At 35.8% G+C, this 18,910-nt stretch overlaps 1 protein-coding gene across 1 annotated transcript in view; it reads right to left on the bottom strand.

Annotated features, from left to right (window-relative positions):
• Positions 1 to 18,910, bottom strand: part of si:ch211-186j3.6 (neural-cadherin) — a 285,200-nt gene that overhangs the window by 191,010 nt on the left and 75,280 nt on the right. The window contains exons 2-4 of the mRNA XM_046840706.1: positions 8,004 to 8,201; positions 6,559 to 6,784; positions 3,921 to 4,125 (exon numbers count right to left, since the gene is read on the bottom strand). Of these exons, the coding sequence (XP_046696662.1) occupies positions 3,921 to 4,125; positions 6,559 to 6,784; positions 8,004 to 8,201 (629 nt within the window). The remainder of the gene's footprint in view (positions 1 to 3,920; positions 4,126 to 6,558; positions 6,785 to 8,003; positions 8,202 to 18,910) is intronic.

The raw sequence follows: 18,910 nt of genomic DNA, 5'->3' as shown, positions 1-18,910 counted from the left end.
TTATATGCCTGCAGTAACTGGAGTTATATTGTGTGTAATCTATCGGTCAGCATTGTCCGTTACTCTACTGGTTTAAAAACTAAGCTTTCTTGTAAAGTGTTACTACTTGTTCAAGCAAGCAAGCCAAATATTTAGCCCTTCAGTAAAAGTAAAGAAAATGTGATTTTCTGTTTGCTTCCTCAAATGTGATCCACATGGGCATTGTTTTTTTGGTTCCTTCCAAGCCCTTCTCAATCACATTGATTCTTTCTCAAGTCTGATTGGACAGAAGGTGATCGTTTGTGTTCCAGAACGACACTCTAAGCTAGATATAGCTGCAGTAAATCCCACAGGTATATTACTTTCAAGGTGCTATGCATCCTAATGCTTAGTAGCCTATTACTTCACAGGAACAGCTTCATTTGGTTGCTAATTATCAATGAGTTGGATTCATACCGTATAGTGTTACTTATTACAAAAGTATTACATCACCTGGAGTTTTATCTACAGTAATACACAGTCATATTATAAGCTGAAGTAAGAAATGATTCATTTTTTTCCCCCAACATGCCTTTCATACGTATGCCTTTCCATGAAAGATAAGAAGGCACTCAGAATTTTCATTCGATTATCAGGTTCACGTATTGCTGCTGTCACTAAAGGAAGTGTGTGGGAGTGTGTGCGAGAGGGAGACGGTGCATCTTTAAAGCCCATGGACAGTTGCTTAGTAACTTTCAAAACAGAGAAGATCAAAATAGGCTGAGCTCCTCCAGAAGCACTCTGAAGTCTGAAGACCCTAACAAGTCTATAACTCATTGAGCATCTCAAATTCATTTAAAAGAAGTATGAGTAGGAAAGAACAAGACCTCAAGCTCTTTGTGATGATAAGGTAAAAATATTTGAGATGACAGTGAAATGTGACATGAACTAAAAAAAAAAGGGAATAAAGGTATATGAGATGACAGAAGTTGCAGATCATGGTCCAGCATTCACTTCTGTCTCTCTCAATCATTTTTATTTTTTTTATATAACCCCAAGACTTCAGTTCACAGTTCTTCACAGATTGAACAGAGCTGACGAACAGCTGCCTGTCATTTAATTGCCCTCTACTGCTCTTATCAAGGCCTCCAAGTGTTTGCACTTGAGTGCACTAGCATTGTTTTGTGCCATCCTCTTGCCCCACCACATGTCTTTGTGCTTGACTGACTCGCCTTGGGACAAAAAAAAGTCCCATGGATCACTGAGCAGCATGGAACGTGCCTTCGCCAAAGCAAGATTTGAGTTTCAAGGGTCATGTTGTTTTTTTGAGGGATGCATGTGACGGTCGGTCGAAGGCTCAAATCATTACCATTGCACTGTTTTTGCACTGTTGTTCTCTGTTTCAGCCATGCATTTCAACATTTAGACAATAACCTGCCAAAAAATGAAATAAATAAATAAATAAATTCAATGAACACAATCTACTAATGTAATTAAATTATAAACATTTAAAAATGTATAAAATATATATAATTTTTCTGCCTGCTAGAATATTGCATTGAATAAGTCGGACATTATATCGTAATTTTTGTCTTTATATTTTACCAACCTGCAATTTCATAAGGGTGCGTAGTCTTTTTATATTCTTTTTTATATCCACTGTATATTTTAAATGCCATTCTGGATATTCAAATTCAGCTTGTGTTTAAGGCTTTTCCATTAAATGAATTCTTTAAAATGTATTATATGTTTAAAAAAAAAAATTAAAACATATTCACTACATGAAACACAGTAACGCTGTAAAACCTTTTTTAAACATAATCCACCAAAAGTGGCAAAAAGATAAAATATGTAATAAAATAGGGTCATTGCTTCAGTTAATAAACTACAACAAAAACTACTCATGCATTCATGGAAATCTTCCAAACTGTACTTCATATCCAAGTGTTGTAAGTCTTTTATTAGTGGGTGATGCAGACTCTGAAGAAACTTTGAATTGTAAAATTCTATCACCTTGCAGAGAAATGAGCCATCAAGAGTCAGAGATAAGGTCTGAAAATAGAATACGCGGAAGACTTGAAGGGTTCATTTGAGCCACACTTTCTGTAATCCAGGTCCATCACATTGAATAAGACATCAAATTGCACAGGAAATAAGTGCTTCCGATACACTGTGCGAAGCAGCTAAACTGGCTGTTCAACTGGTTCTGAATACAAGAGAGCAAGATCGTTTTTAGTGGTGATGGCTATCCATTCAATGACATGGTGAAAAGATAGACAGGAGAGAAAAAAGTGAAAAGAAAAGATTTTGGACACAGACTGAAAAAGCAAGGTTAAGCAATGACATGAGTGTGGTGGCTTATATTCAGGTAAAGAAACAGTCCAGTGTCCAGCAGCGGTAAATACAACAAACAAATCCTAAACATAAAAAAGGAAATTCCAAACAGCTCTTATTGGTCAATGCATGGACTCCACAAAACCTCTGAAGGTGCCAACACGTTATCAGCAGACCCTTTAAGTCCTATCAATAGTAAATTGGATCCACCATGGATCAGACATGGTTTTTCAGAACATCCTGGCAAAAAAGTTCACAATGCTCGATTAGACTGAGATCTGGGAAATTTGAAGGTCTTGAACTTCCTGTTTAAGTTTAACATTGTGAACTTTTTGCCATGTTCCTGAAACTATTGTGGATGTTCAGGGAGTATTGTTCTTCTAAAAGAGGCTACTGCTAATCTGGAAATAATGTAACACGAACAAGTGTTTCTTTGTGTGCAGCAATGTTTAGGTAGGTGACATGTCTTAAAAATAACATCCAAATAAATTCCAAGTCCCAAGCTTTCCAAGCAGAACATTTTCTAAAGCATCACACTTCATCCATAGATTTTCGTTCAAAGTGCACCCTGGTGCCATTTCTTCCCTGAATATTTGACAATTATCCACCTAGCTGTCCACATTTTATAAAATAGAATGTGATACATCAACATCAGACCAGACCACCTTCATATATTACACCAGTGTGATGAGACTTTTTTTTTTTTTCATTTCTACTTATTCATTTTACCAGTAAAATTATTATTACCATTTTATCAGTGGTTTTAATGTCTGATCACATATACAAGTAAAATCTAATACTGTGATGATCAGTGTTCATTTTGTGTTAAAAAACAAATAGTTTGCAGTATTAATAAACGATTCAAACACACTTATTAATTATTATGTAATGAACCTGTATATATATTCAAAATACCTAAATGTATTTGTATTTGTCTTTTGGATACAGGATTATCTTTAGAAAAAGTAAAGGAACGATGGTAATGAATAAAGTGTCTTAATTTCAGAACAAAATCTAAATAAGAACACCCTTACTAAGACATTTTTTAGGGTTAATCTCATGCTTCTTTCTCTTTCAAAATCTCAACCTTTAATAAAAATGTCAACTTTAAATAAAGAAAGTCAGCCTTAAATAACGAGTCAGCTAAAGAAGCAACGTAAAATAAGAAATAAAGGTCAACGATGTCAATTTGAGACCACTCGTAGTAAACTAGCTAGATTTTCTAAATTATTGTTTCTGAGCTGAACTCCCATGGTGTCTGTCTGTCTGTCTGTCTGTCTGTCTGTCTGTCTGTCTGTCTGTCTGTCTGTCTGTCTGTCTGTCTATCTATCTATCTATCTATCTATCTATCTATCTATCTATCTATCTATCTATCTATCTATCTATCTATCTATCTATCTATCCAAATGATTCTAGCTGTCTGTCTGTCTGTCGTTAGAGTGCCATTAAATGTAATTTTCAAGTCGCAAGATTTGTATATTTATTTATATTATTTATATTATATATATATATATATATATATATATATATATATATATATATATATATATATATATATATATTTGTTTTTTTTTTTTTGTTTGTTTTTTTTCCTTAGGCATACTAGCTTTGGCTCCGCTAAGTCTCACCTCTGCAGCACTGCTCAGGCTGTCCTTGTTCTCGCTGGCTCTCACGAGCAGAAGGTAGCGGTGCTGGTCAGTCTCATAGTCCAGGCTTCGGGTCAGGCTGATTTCTCCACTTTCCTGATCAATGCTGAACAGGCTGCTGGGGTTGATAAGCAAACTATAGCTGATCGGTTCCTTCTGGAAAGACAATGCTGGAGTGACCAAAAAGCTGCAGAAGAAATAGAGAGAGATGTTACAAGGAGGATGAAGGGTCAAAGGTCCCACAACATAGAAAATTTGTACGGGTATGAAACTGTGTGTAAAAATTCTGGCTTATAAAATAGTGTTTCTATCCAGGTATGAAATGAAAGAAAATCTTTCTCTTGACAAGCTCACTATTACAAATTCAAGCAGTGTCGATGGAAGAGTAGACATTTTGCAAATTGAATTTGACAGCGATAACCCCATGAGAAAACGTTTATCCGTTTAGCCTCTGCAAGGAGTTCAGTGAATAAACTTGTGCTGGGACACTTAATCACCGAAGGCCTGTGGACATAAACAAAGCCTACAACCATCATTTCTGCAATAGATTACAGCCTAAAACAATCACAAGGCACCGAGAGAAACTAGTGATGAAAGCCTTGAGGGTCTGGAGACTGATCAGACACCAGCCAGGCTACCGAAACATGGCTGCTCATATGATATGAATCAGTTATAGAAAAAAGAACAGCATGAGAGACAAAGGGATTGATTCGTGGTGGAAGGAACGAAGATAAGGAATTAAAATGTTTATGTTTTGAAATGTAAAAAAAAAAAAAAAAAAGAAAGAAATGAGGTTCGAAATAGTTTTTGGCTTTAAAACAATAAATATTGGAAAAAAGCTCCTTATAGCTTGTTTTTGATTATTTCTGCTAAGTTTAGACCTAAAATAAATGAATGATGTTGAATAATTGCACATGTAAAAGCAATTAAAGTGTAGCTCATAGCAAGAACAGGGTGATTAATGATTACTGCCTTATGTACTGCTAATATGGATTAATCCCTTATTTTTTATATACATAGAGAGGATGATATGGCAGGTGAAAAGCATCAGCAGGATTTTCCAGGAGCTGCTATTTTAGAATAATTTAATCACCCATATGTGGATTCCAATATTATCACCTCTTTTATGAAAGCAAAATAAGGTTCCACAGTGCACAGCTTAACCAGAGAACAGCCTGTAGAAGAACCTACTTGTAATTTCAGGTCACCTCTGGTGACAGTTCGATCATTATTTTTATATTTGGGCTCATGCATATTAATTGTTAGCTTTTGTGTGGTGAAACAATTATATATAAAAAATAAAGACATAAATACAACAGAAGAGATTTAATTTCCTATATTTGTGTATGCCAGGGTAATAAACAATGATTAAAAACAACATACATGGACCAATGTGCTTGTTTACTGCTCCTTACTGTGTAATTTGTCACCCATGAACATGCTAACACTCAATTTAGGTTTGGATGACTTTTGACTTTCTAAACCTGATCAGCTTCTAACATTCAGAGTACTGAGTAATGGTCCAAGACCACCAATGCTCCAAGGGAACAGAGCCATATTTTAACCTTGAGGAGACCATATCTCAGCCAAGATAAATCAGAGTTTATGACTGGAATGCCACATAAGCATTGATGATATTCAAGCCAATTCCACTACAACTAGACTCCGAATGCCATTAAAAAACCTAAATGTGGCTACTTAGACTAAACTGGCTCACCAAACACATCATTGGCCATTGTCCTACATCATCCTATTAAAACTTTATAATTAGTCCAATTTGTTCACAATTCTGCTATATCTGGGCTTAATATGTCTGCTTAGTCATCTAGTTATAAGCAAATACCAACCAGATGTTTAGAAAAAAGCATTTATTTCTTAGTCAGGCTATCATTTCATTCAAAAAAGCAGAAATATTTGATTAATCTACAGTTATCAGACTGTTAATACCTACCTAAATGTTTTCTTTTCCTTTTAACCTATGGAATGTCTCCATAGTATGAGCATGCATACATATTTCAAGAAAGATAATGGACCGGATGGTGTGAGAGTAAAATCTCTGACACAACATAAGTAAAGCAAATAAGGATAATGAGAAACCATATTTTAGGATTAGTCAACGTCTCCAAGTTGTAGGGATTGTGTTTATTCTTGTGAAATGTAATTGCAAATCAGCTCATGTAGTGAAAACACAAGCCAAAGAAAAATTAATCGGATGCATATTCAGCATTGAGTAAACAAAGTAAAAAAAAAACGCTCTTCTTTCCAGCTTGAAAAAAAGCTAAATGAAAAATGTATCACTTTTTAATTTTTAATCGGACGTCATGTGACAGCACGTGAAAATTACATTGTGTCATAGATGGTTAATGCTTTTTTATCAGAGAGGTGCACAAATAGGGCCAGTAATGAGCTATGCATGAATTCTATTGAGCTCACACTCCGTGCTTCAGTGGGCAGTCCAAAGAGCAGCACGGGAGCAAAGATCAACAAGTAACTGCTATGATGATGAAGATAATGAAGAGCAATCTGTGACTGGTACCGGGTAAACGATCGCGCCGTATGAAAGATTATTCTATGCATGGTGTTAGATAAATTTGCATTTGAACGCGTGGTCATTACTCACGGCTGTCCCTCGAGCGTGTTTTCAGGTATGGATATTGTGTAGGAGGCATTGGTGAATTGTGGGGCTCTGGGTCCTGATATCACGGAAAGGATGGCAGGAGTACCGCGACTCCCCAGACGATCGGCAGCCATGACAGTCAGTAAATACTCCCGGTCCCTCTGCAGAGGCAAACCCGTGGTCCGCACATGACCTGTCTTTCTGTCCACGTCAAACCGGCCATCACCTCCTACAGGAACAGTATTTTACAGTATTAGAGTACAGTAAAATGCAGTGCATTAATTTACTAAGTCACCATCTCATTTATCCTATTAGTGTTATTAGGTAATAGTAAATCTCTCCATCAGACAATCAGATTTTAAATCCGTGCTTCACCCTGAAATACTAAGCATGTTTATATTGCAATTTTTTTTTAATATTTAGCATTTCTGGCATGGTTTGGTGCTGTATTTTTGCAACTTTGAGAACATTTATATTTATGTAATTTGGCAGACGCCTTTATCCAGATAGACTTACATTTATCTCATTTATATAACTAAGCAGCTTTGGGTTTAAGGGCCTTGCACAGAAGCCCAGGACTGGCAGGATTTTGCTGTGATTTGAACTTATGGACTTCAGATCCAAAGTCCAATGCCTTAACCACTAAGCTTCCACCTCCACCAGTTCTCAGCAGTAGTCTGCCGTTCTAATGCTTGATTTATTGATGGTTCTTAGTCCTCCTTGTCTCACACACCATCTTCCAGCTATGTTTCATGTTATATTAATTATAAATCAAATCTAGAAGTAGTGGAGACAGAAAACACTTGAGTTTCAGAACACCATGTGTTGATTTATGACACAAACTCGGCTCAGCTAGAGAGAGGCTTACAGAATTGCAAGCACAAAGCAGCAATGCCACTCAAATCTTTGGTACATATGTGCATACTATGTGGAGGTTAAAGAGCTAGAAAAAAAGTAAATGTATTCGAATGGCATTGCAGGAAACCATTACACAAAAGGGAAAAAAAAACGAACAAAAAGAAAACAAAAATCAACATTAGAAGATAATCTTGGATCACTGAAGATCAATTAAGCTTAATGTGTAAGTGGTCGAGGGTAGACCTTTTCTTTTACGCTTCTGTAAGTCGCTCTGGATCAGTGGGTGTGCTAAATGCTGTTAATGCAAACGTAAACGTTATTGACTCCGAGCAGTTTCTCTTTAAGGAACAGCTTGAACTTGTTGAAGTCTATAGCGATTTTCCTTTACTATGTTAACTTCTGTTTATGTAATCACAGCACGTACCTTGTATAGGGTTTAAATTGAATTTCTCATGCTGGTATATTTATATCTGTCTGCCATACTTTGACTGCCTCCCATCTGCTTTTGCTTGAAAACATGCTCTCAGCATTTATCTCAGCCTGGCCTGCCATATCGAAACAAAATTTGGTTATGAAACGATCTGTCTTACCATCAGACAGGAAGTATTCCACCTCTCCATTGATGCCCTCATCACCATCCCGAGCTGTGAGCTTGTACACAAGTGTACTTGGGGCTGCGCTGGGAGACACCACTGCCAGGTAGGGAAAGGGTACCATTGTCCATTCTGGAGCATTATCATTGACATCCAGGACTGTTAGCTCAACTCTCATCAAATACCAATCTGGACCTGCAGCAAGAGGAGATACATGCACTCTTATTTACTCCATGTTTATCAATAGACTTTGTTCAACCCCAATTCCAAAGAAAGTTGGGACACTGTGCAAAATGTACATAAAAACATAATTATTAACTTGCGAATCTCATAAATCCATAAATCCATATTCTAGTTACAATAAAACAAGCAAAAACAACCCATATATATATATATATATATATATATATATATATATATATATATATATATATATATATATATATATATATATATATATGTATATATATATATATATATATATATATATATATATATATATATATATATATATATATATATATATATATATATATATATATATATATATATATATATATGTATATATATATATATATATATATATATATATATATATATATATATATATATATATATATATATATATATATATATATATATATGGGACAATTCTATGTCAATGACATGCCTCTCATATGTGTCCCATATGTGTTTAATACAGGATTCTAGCTGCTCAACAGTTCTGGGTGTCATTTGTTGTATTTTGGTCTTTCAAGATTTCATATTCTCTGAAACTTTTCATAATATTACTGTAAATGATAAGATATTCAATTGTTTAGCAATTTTATGTTGAGGAAGATTATTCTGAAATTGTCCACGATTTGTCTTTAACAGACTGGTAAAGCTCTGCCCATCTTTCCTTCTGAGAGAAATGTGTGCAGCAATCAAAGTCCTTTACATTACATGTTTTTTGTTTTGTTTTATTGTGAATAAAATGAGTTTTGAAAATCATTGCACCGTTTTTGTTTCAATTTTTTCAGTGTCCTAACATTTTTGGAATTGGGGTTGTATATGCCTTTCCCTTGTTCAAACACAGAACATATGAACACAGTCGCGTAATCAATCGATTGCAGAATAGGGGTGGAGAAATAGAATAAAAATAATACATACAGTAAAGTACAGTTTAGAGTTTAGTTTAGAGTTTACATACAGTAGAGCGCAAACACAAGCGGTGCTCGCTGCACTGGAAATCTATGGGGTTAGTCATGATATACACATTATATACAAAAAAACAGAAACCAATGAATGTAAAACTACATATATTTAATTATGTGTTTATAATTTACAACATATGCTCTACATTTTCACGTTTATGTTTTTTGTGAATTCTATCATTTTGGTTTCTGCAAAATATGCGGATCAACATAAATGCACAACATTTTCGCATTAACTCCTGACTATTCATATATGCTAATGACATTACTTGCTTAATCATAAATAAAACTAAATCCTAGGCATCTTAACTTATTACAACTAATACAGATACTGTATAAACGTAGGCAAAACTATAAAGATGTGTAACTACACTCTATATACAAACGTATTGGGACATTGACTTTTTCAGGGAAATGAGTTCTTCCCCAAACTGTTCCTATAAAGTTAGGGGAACACAAATATATATATATATATATATATAACATTACATTTTTTTTTATTGACTTGAAGGAGAATTAAAACTGTTCCAGTATGTCAATGCCAATAAGCACAATGTGAGCTTCATGAAGATTTGGTTTACATGGGTAGGTGTGGAAGATCGCGAGTGACCTGCTATTGAGCTCTGACCTGCTATTGAACCCTATTGAACACTTGTGGGATAAACTGATGACTGCACCCCAGGTCTCCTCACCTAACATCAGTATGTGACTTTACTAATTTCCTTGTCAAAATCGAGTGGAACATCTTGCCAGAAAAATGGAGGTTATTATAACAGCAAATGGGGAATAAATATGGAACAGGAGGACGCTGTGTTAATGATGAGCAGATAAAAACTCTGACCAGTTTCTTCTAGAAATTTTTTACAGCGGTCATGCCTGATGTAGGATTTTATACAGATGTTTGGACCGTTTCATTTAAGTTGTCTAAAAGAAACCCAGTTTGGTTAAATATAACCTGGAAACTTTCCCTCCTATACTTCATTTCATCTTGTTGCACATTCGAAACCCAACTTTGCATGTCAGTGCTTGCGTGTGTGGCTTGATGCGTCGTGTGTTTGGGGATTGTGATTCCTGATTGTTCCTGTCACTCTGATTGGCAGCGACAGTGGAGCACCTGCCACCTTCAACTGATGACAGCAGAGGAGTTGTTTTACCGAAAGTCTGTTTATATTATCATGAGATAGAGTGATAGTAAAGATGAAAGAGATTCAATGAAGAAAAAAGCAAAGTGCGGACAGCTGAGAAAGAAAGGAATGCAGAGAGAGAGAGAGAGAGAGAGAGAGAGAGAGAGAGAAAGAAAGAGTTACTGCTTTCCATAATTGCACACATAATAAAAAAAAAATTACAACCAAGGATCTACATTAAAAATCGAGTCAGCATCATTATAAACTGCAACGATACAACACTGCGTCTCATTTCTTGACCCATCAGCGTTCTCAAAATGGTGCTTGTTCTAAACATACTGTATGACACGTCAAGGCTATAGATCTTTTTTTAATACTGTTCCAGATTGACATCAGTGAGCTTGTGCTGATAAACGCTAATCACTCAAAAGCTGCAGTGTTTGAGTGACACCTATAAAACTCTAAAAACTCTAAAAACTATAAAATGAAAGACAAAGAGTTAAAAAGTGCCATCTAAGTGCAGTTCGTGCTCAATCTTCCAGCAATGCGGCTCAGTCCTTTTATATTAATCAGTTACCATGGCAAACACTCCTCCTGCCATACAGCAGTGTTTCTTTGTCATAAGTGATCACCTAGTCATAAATTATTGTTTTACTTTATTCAATCATATAAACTATAATGGTTAAATAACTTTCATTAAGGCTGTGTGTTATTGAATTATGTAACAACCCTCACATTTCAGCAACATTTTTTATTATGTTCTCAATGGACAATACTTTAGAAATAACACTTGGATATATTTTATTGTAGTCAATGTGCAGCTTGTATAGCAGTACAGATTTACTGTCTTCTGAAAGTAACTCAACATACAGTCATTACTGTCTAAATAACTGCCAACATAAGTGAGTACACCCTAAGTGAACATGTCTAACCTGTGTCCAAAGTGTTAATATCTTGTGTGAATAACCATTGATATCTAGCACTGCTTTAATCCCACTGAGCATGAAATTCACAAGAGCTGCACAGGTTGTTGCTAGGATCCTCTTCCACTCCACTCCTCCATAATGACGTCATGGAGCTGCTGGATGTTAGACAGTTGTCATCTTGGTGTTTGGGGGCGATTTTATGTTTAAAAACTGCTAGTTTCTGAAGGAAGGGCATCATGTTCTGCTTCAGAATGTCACAGTACATGTTGAAATCCTAATTTCCTTCAATGAACTGCAGCTCCTGTGTACCATCAGTACTTATGCAGCTCCAGACCATGATGCTACCACCACCATGCTTGACTGTAAGCAAGACACAATTTTCTTGGTACTCCTCACCAGGGCATCGTCACTCATGCTGGACACCATCTGAGCCAAACAGGTTTATCTTAGTCTCATCAGACGACAGGACATGGTTCCAGTAATTAATGCTTTTGGACAGGTTGTCTTCAGCAAACTCTTTGCTGGCTTTCTTGTGAGCCAGCTTCGGAAAAGGCTTCCTTCTGGGATGACGGACATGCAGACTGATGTGTTGCAGTGTTTGGTCTGAGCACTGACAAGCGGACCTTCTGCTTCTGCAACAAAGCTGCATGTGTCTTCTGCACCTGATGCATAGCACAAGAACTTCTTCGATGGACCTTTGTGAAGCCTGTTTCTAGTGGAACCCATCTTGGAAAACCTCTGTATGACCCTAGCCATTGTACTGTTACTCAGTTTTAGGGTGTTACTGATCTTCTTATAGCCTCGGCCATCTTTGTGGAGAGCAACAATACTAATTTTCAAATCCTCTTTTTTTCTTTGCTATGAGGTGCATGTTGAACATCCATTGATCAGTATGAGAGAATTATACTCAAAGCACCAGATTTTAACTGCTCTAATACAAAATGCACAAATTTGTATGGACCTGTCAAGCAGACAAAAACAAGAACATGATGAAAAGGATTCACTTTGTTGCCAGTTATTTTCAGAATTTTTGGCCAAGGTCAAGTGTCATATATATATATATATATATATATATATATATATATATATATATATATATATATATATATATATATATATCTCAATGTTTTGGGATACTAGACTTTGTACACAAGGTCATTGTCAAGATGGAACCCCAAACCAGCTTAATAAAGCTATAGGTTACATTAGCTGGAGTAGGAAATCTTCAGTGTCCTGCTATAGAGGTCTGACCTCGACCCTATAGAACACTTCTGAGATGAATCGGAATGCTGACTGCGCCACATGACTCCTCAATGACTTTTCCAACACTGTAGTAGCTGAATGAGCACAAATCTCCACAACTGCACTACAAAATCTAGTGCAACATCTTTCCAGAATTGTAAAGATTATTATAATACCAAAGGTTGCCAGCATGTTTGTGTGTATACACACACACATGCATATTATATAGATCTAAACTCTCTTAGGATACATTTTATTTCAAGGAACTAACTGGCTCCTGCAAATGCGTTTTTATTCACATCGTATTTGAGAAGCGATCGCACGGAACTACCCGACCATTTGCAGGCATGGCTTTCTCAAGAAATCGTGTTTGTCAACACAGGATGTAAGGCAGCAAAAGGCCCAGATGGAACTGCTCATCTTCCTATAATCACTGTATTTAGGAGCTAATCAGCCTGTGAGGATCTTGAAGGCCTGTTGGAGGAGTGCAACTTTGGCATTCATACTGAGTCAGTGACTTGCAGCTAATGGAGAGATGAAGAGATAGCACAGCCTTACAGGTGGAGCACAGAGCTTGTAGAGTTTCCTTTAGAGCCGTGCCATATGGCTCGGTGCCGGTTCTTCAGCCTTAGGGCTCATACCGGGTCAATAAAAGTCTGTTCTACATCAATGATGAAACTAAAAGCCCCAGTTTGCTGTTGGTCTACTGGCCCTCACAGATATTATCCATTTTGTAGTACTGATTTATACAGCAAAGAAGCAGAGTGTATGATTTCTAAATAACAGCAAAACAAGATTATGCATCCTCTAATAAAAAAGAGAAGCATTAATAGAGGAGAATTCAGCAGAAAATAAGCCTGGTGAAGGGAGTCACAGCAATTTAGTGGCGAAAGTGGGGGGAAAAAGCAGGGAAAGTGGGCAGGAGAAATAAGAGAAGTAAGTGGACAAATGAAGAGCTGAATTACGAAAAAGTACAGCAGCAATAAAACGGTCCCAAGGTTGTTATGGAAACAGCATTAAAAACACACGGACAGAAAAACACAAGCTGACAAGTGAATAAATCGATGACATTAAGAAAGAATGGGTACAGAAAGGCGTAGAAAAAAACCGCAAACAAATCAGGGGAAGCATTCTGATAAGCTTCACACACATGAGAATGGCAGCATGACAGCTGAAATAACCACATACACACACCTTTTCTCTCGAAGTTCATTCAAAAGAACAACATATGTATACACAAATATACAGATGCAGCTGCTCTGGCAACCTGATTCTGACAAATCATAGACAGGGAGTTATGGGATTTTCTGTTTGTATTTTCAAGTTGTATTTTTCATGATGGTGTTTTATTTATTTATTTATTTTCCCTTTTCTTCTTCTAGATAGATACAATTTTCAGAGGAAACATTTATTGTATTAGAATTTATTACAAATTTATTAGAGATCTTCAAAGTGTTATTGCAATAATATAAAGGTTCAGACAGATGAATTTGCAGTTTAGACAGTTGCTGAAAGTCAGAGTTTAGTGTGTAGACCTGACAATTATTAACTTGGCTTAATAATAATAACAATACTGATATTAATAATTGTATATAGTATTAACATGTAAGTTAACGACTTTTCTTTAAATTATTATTATTATTATTGTTATTACTTATGTAATAATTATGTAATAAAATATTTATTATTTATAACGTTATCATTATATCTTAATTGCATGTGTACTTAAAATCCTACATATTTTAACACTTTAAACATGCTTGTCTTTATACAAGTCTTTATGTATATGACACTATAAATATCCCATGTTACACTTCCTGGGGCTGCAACCCACCAGGAAGAAAAGCAGCAGTAGAAAGCTCTGAGGGTGCTGCATGCAGAGAAATAACTTGTAAGATTTTGTGGTTTCGGATTTTTCTTTCTGATTAGAAAAAAAAAATCCTTGTCTAATCACAGACTATTTGTTCTGTTACCCCCAACTGGTACTTTACTCCACCCAACATGATCCAGGTATCCTGGCAACATCTTGATACAGGCTGATTTCCAAACCTGTCTCAAACCATTTCCTTCCTGATGCCATCAGTGCTATTGAAACACTGCCTTCCAAGAAGGGGTGTACGAGCCAGAACAGACAGCACGCAGAACCAGCCAGTTACTAGGTGCTGGCTCAAGCACATTTACATTTACAGCACTTCACATCCATCTGTCTTTCTCTCTCTCTCTCTCTCTCTCTCTCTCTCTCTCTCTCTCTTTCATATATATATATATATATATATATATATATATATATATATATATATATATATATATATATATATATATATATATATATATATATAGACCTGGGTCTAAAAATACTATAAACCTAAAATCCTATTAGACAGGAGAATTTTAAGTGCTCTTTGATGCGCTTGCTAAAGAGGTACAGTCGTATTAAGCTGATTTTAGTCTGTGCAATTACAACAGTCTTTAAAGATTATTGCTTGTCACACTCTATTAGATGATCGCAATAAAAATCTTGGGCAGAAACACGTTCTCCGTGTCAGATTATATGATGAACACACTCTCACAAGAGATCTGAAATGAAGTTAGGATTAACATAGGGCTGGTGGGGTCTGTTTGTGATCATTTAAGTTACAATTGCTGTGCTTCTGCCCTCCCTGTCTCATGCACCTTAATGTACATGCACCATAAAAGGGTAAATAATGGCTGACATAGAGTCCATGTCATCCTGTACCTTAGAATAGAATGGAAATTGTGTAATTATTTGTAATCAGGTCCAATTTTGTCACTAACGTAACATATTTGTCTATGAATGATATAAGCTACCTGTGTAACTATATGTACCTACATTAGATGATGGGTGTAGATTTGGAGACACTGCACTGGTGATACTTTGTTGTATAACGAAAGATACAAAAATGTTTTTTTGTTCTAATAGTGTGTAACTCCTTTCTTTCAATCAGAAATGGTGCTTATCAATGTGCCAGGAAATTTGGAGAACCTAATCATCTCTGGCCTGAAGACTTTAAGTCAAGTCAATTAACTTTTATTGCAAACACATAAAAGCACCGACCAGCATGTTTACTGTATAATGCATTATACAGTACAATGTGCAAAAAAGAGAACTGTAAACAAAAGTGTAGTTTTAAACATAAAATGTAACAGCATGTAACAATTATAATATAGTTATAAAATGGGCGGTGCTAAAGACACAAACATATATGAATTTAAATTAAGCATTGAGTGTTAATTGAGTGTTGTTGAGTGCTAATATATTAAAAAAACACATTGTTGTTACACTTCCACTATTTGCAAGTCTCCTATATATAAGCCTCTATTATTACAGAAACCTAAACCTACTGCCCACCTTCTGACCAGCTCAGATTTGAGAACTGAACCATGTTTGGTATAAAAAAAATTGCCTAATCTGATCTGTTCTCAGGAAGAAAATTAGGTAATTTAGACTGTAACATATTTTTCAGAGTGAGGTTATATTCTGATTTACATTTCATTATTGCTACTATTATATTTCTAGCAAACCCAGAACTTCTGGGTCTTTGTCTTTGTGAAATTCTAATGTAAAATCATAAGCAATGTTTAAACAGTGAACAGCTGACTTTTCGTGACTCGGTTGTTTGGACAGCTGGGATGGTCATTCAACCTACTATTGGGTTTAACCTACTATTAGAATTGTCTTTATTCATGTCTTCATTGGACTTTATAGGGTTTCCAAAGCAGGGTTTAATAAACACAAATTTTACAACATATTTTTTGGTCAAACATTTAATCCATCTTGATTCTAACAATATGTATGGCTCTAATCTGTAGGTGCTTAAAATCTAAAACCAAAATAAACCCCATTTCAATTTTCTAAAGTGTTTTAAATGCTACTTTTCTGTTGATTTCCGGGTCCAATATTCCTCCCATATGGACAGACTGTCTCACATCCCACAACATGCTAACAACAGTAATTTTTCTAGCACAGCACATAATATGCAGTGGATAACAGACCATATTCAAGTGTTTTCTGTAATACAAAACTATAGTGGATTATATTTGTACTTGCCTCGCTGCCTCTTTGCTAGCTCAAGCCCAATCGGGACCTCCTGCACATTTTCTTGCCATCCTGATATCTGCTGACCGAGGGAGGGTTGAAGGCAATTTGCCACCCTCTGCATGGAAAACTCTTTCTCCCATTCAGAGCTCAGCATGCTAACTAACTTACATGTGTCCCAACTCTCTGGAACTAAAGGGAAATGCTGGAGCACAGCCAGAGCTCAGAAAATGGAAGATAGAGATGGGGTTTTAAAAAAAAAACTTAAGAGAGAGAATAAGTGCAACGAGGGTCTGGAGCTAATTGAATATTCTCCAATTCTGTAGGAAGGATTATCAAGGGGTTATTTGCGCCTCTCTGGGATTGTGATTTTCATAATCGTATTACGGCAGGATTTTTTTTTTCCTGTTTTCACATCAAATCACCAATTAAAGAAAACAATTAAAAAAGTGACCAGAAAAATTATGAACAAATCATGTCGTAACTTTTTAATTGTTTTTATATCATTCAAAAGTTTCACAGGACCAGCAAAAACACACAAAAGCAGATCCACACAGATACTGTACAAGACTAATAGAAAGTGAATCTGTGAATGACGTTGTAACAAAAATGCAATGACCCTGGTGTACTTTTGAAAACACATATGTGTTAACACATATGAAGTGCTTTAAAGTCTTTTGGACTGCAACTCTTCCTGTGGCAACTTGAACGAGTTGATTTTTTTAGGAAGATATATAAACTACATTTTGGAAAACTGTACGAAATACTAATTTACTAAAGAATTCCCTTTTTACTGTGCATTTAGGTTCATATTTTACATGGAGTTTTGCATGTCCTGCAAGTGATTCACATCCAAGGTACATCTTGGCCTTGTAACTAGTGTTCTTGGTATATGCTCAAAAACAACCAAAAAGGATCCCCGAAAAGGTAGGAGGAAAAAGAAAAATTAAGGAAGGATGGATGGGTGGAAAGATGGATGGATAAATAGATGAACAGAAGGATGGAAGGAAGCAACAGATGAAGCAACAGATAAAAAGAAGTTGCGATAGACGAAAAGCTGACAGGAGAATCAGCATTCCGTTCCCCAGCTGTTTGATTTCAATTACGCAGTGAGATTTATTGTTGCCTTGTATCTTTGATTTGTACATAAAAATATACAAGATTACACTGACGCATCCCTGACAACACCTGATTCTCTGCCAAGCAATTAGTTTAACTGCATTTCCAATTAATGAGGTGGCGATGAGGTAGGAGCAGAGATCATTGATTAACACTATGCTTTTTTTTTTAAACAATGCTACACGATTGGCATGTGTGGTCAGTTGATTGGAGATGAAATGAACACTAATTAACGGCTTCTATCGAGTCAGCTCTTTCTGACACTGATGTGAGGAAAAAAGAAAAAAGAAATTGTTCTACATTCTGTCAAATCAATGTAAAATCGATGCCTTTAGTAGTCTTAAGCTTGCAGGGGCCTGTAGAATTGATTGTGTTCATAATTGCAATGATAATTCTGGTTTCGTCGATGAACTATGCAAAATTGCCTGAATTAATTGTAAGCGCAGTTAAATAAATAACTTTTGGGTAGCTATAATTAGTAACAGTTCTCTTTATAAGACTGAGCCTATAGCATCCAAATATTGTAAATCATTACAGGCTTGGAATTGTGTTGTTCTTTTGAGAGAAATTATTTATTTATTTATTTATTCATTCATTCATTTATTTATTCGTTCATTTGTTTATTCATTCATTTATTCATTTATTTATTTATTATTATTTGATGAATGAGGAAAATGAAAATGAGAGAGAGAGAGAGAAGCTTGGGTGATGTGGAGATGTTAAAGCAGGAAGTGGTAGGATTAGTAAGGAGGACGTGAGAGCAGCGATTAGAAGGATGAAGTGTTGAAAGTCGGTTGGACCAAATGACATAAGCGTGAAGATGTTTAGGAGAGATGCAGTGGAGTTTTTATCCAGATTGTTTAACAAGATTCTAAAAGGTGAGAGGATGCCTGAGGAATGCATACGTTTGTTGGTACATTCCAGTGCTCATGTTAGTTCTCACTCTCCAGTGTTCTGTATTGTTTAAAGACTATAATCGCAGTCTTGATGATACCCAAATGAGGATGGGTTCCCCTTTTGAGTCTGGTTCCTCTCAAGGTTTCATCCTCATAACATCCAAGGAAGTTTTTCCTTGCCACAGTCGCCATGGCTGCTCATCAGGGTTAAATACACATCGTTCACCTTAACTGTTAAATTCTGTAAAGCTGCTTTGAGACAATGTCTGCTGTTAAAAGCGCTATAGAAATAAACTTGACTTGACTTGACATGTGCAGACCTGCAGTAACTACAGGGGAATAAA

The sequence above is a fragment of the Silurus meridionalis genome, chromosome 26, assembly GCF_014805685.1.
Source record: "Silurus meridionalis isolate SWU-2019-XX chromosome 26, ASM1480568v1, whole genome shotgun sequence".
Classification (NCBI taxonomy): domain Eukaryota; kingdom Metazoa; phylum Chordata; class Actinopteri; order Siluriformes; family Siluridae; genus Silurus; species Silurus meridionalis.
Note: the sequence above shows the minus strand (reverse complement) of the source record. Positions and strands in the feature narration are given on the sequence as shown.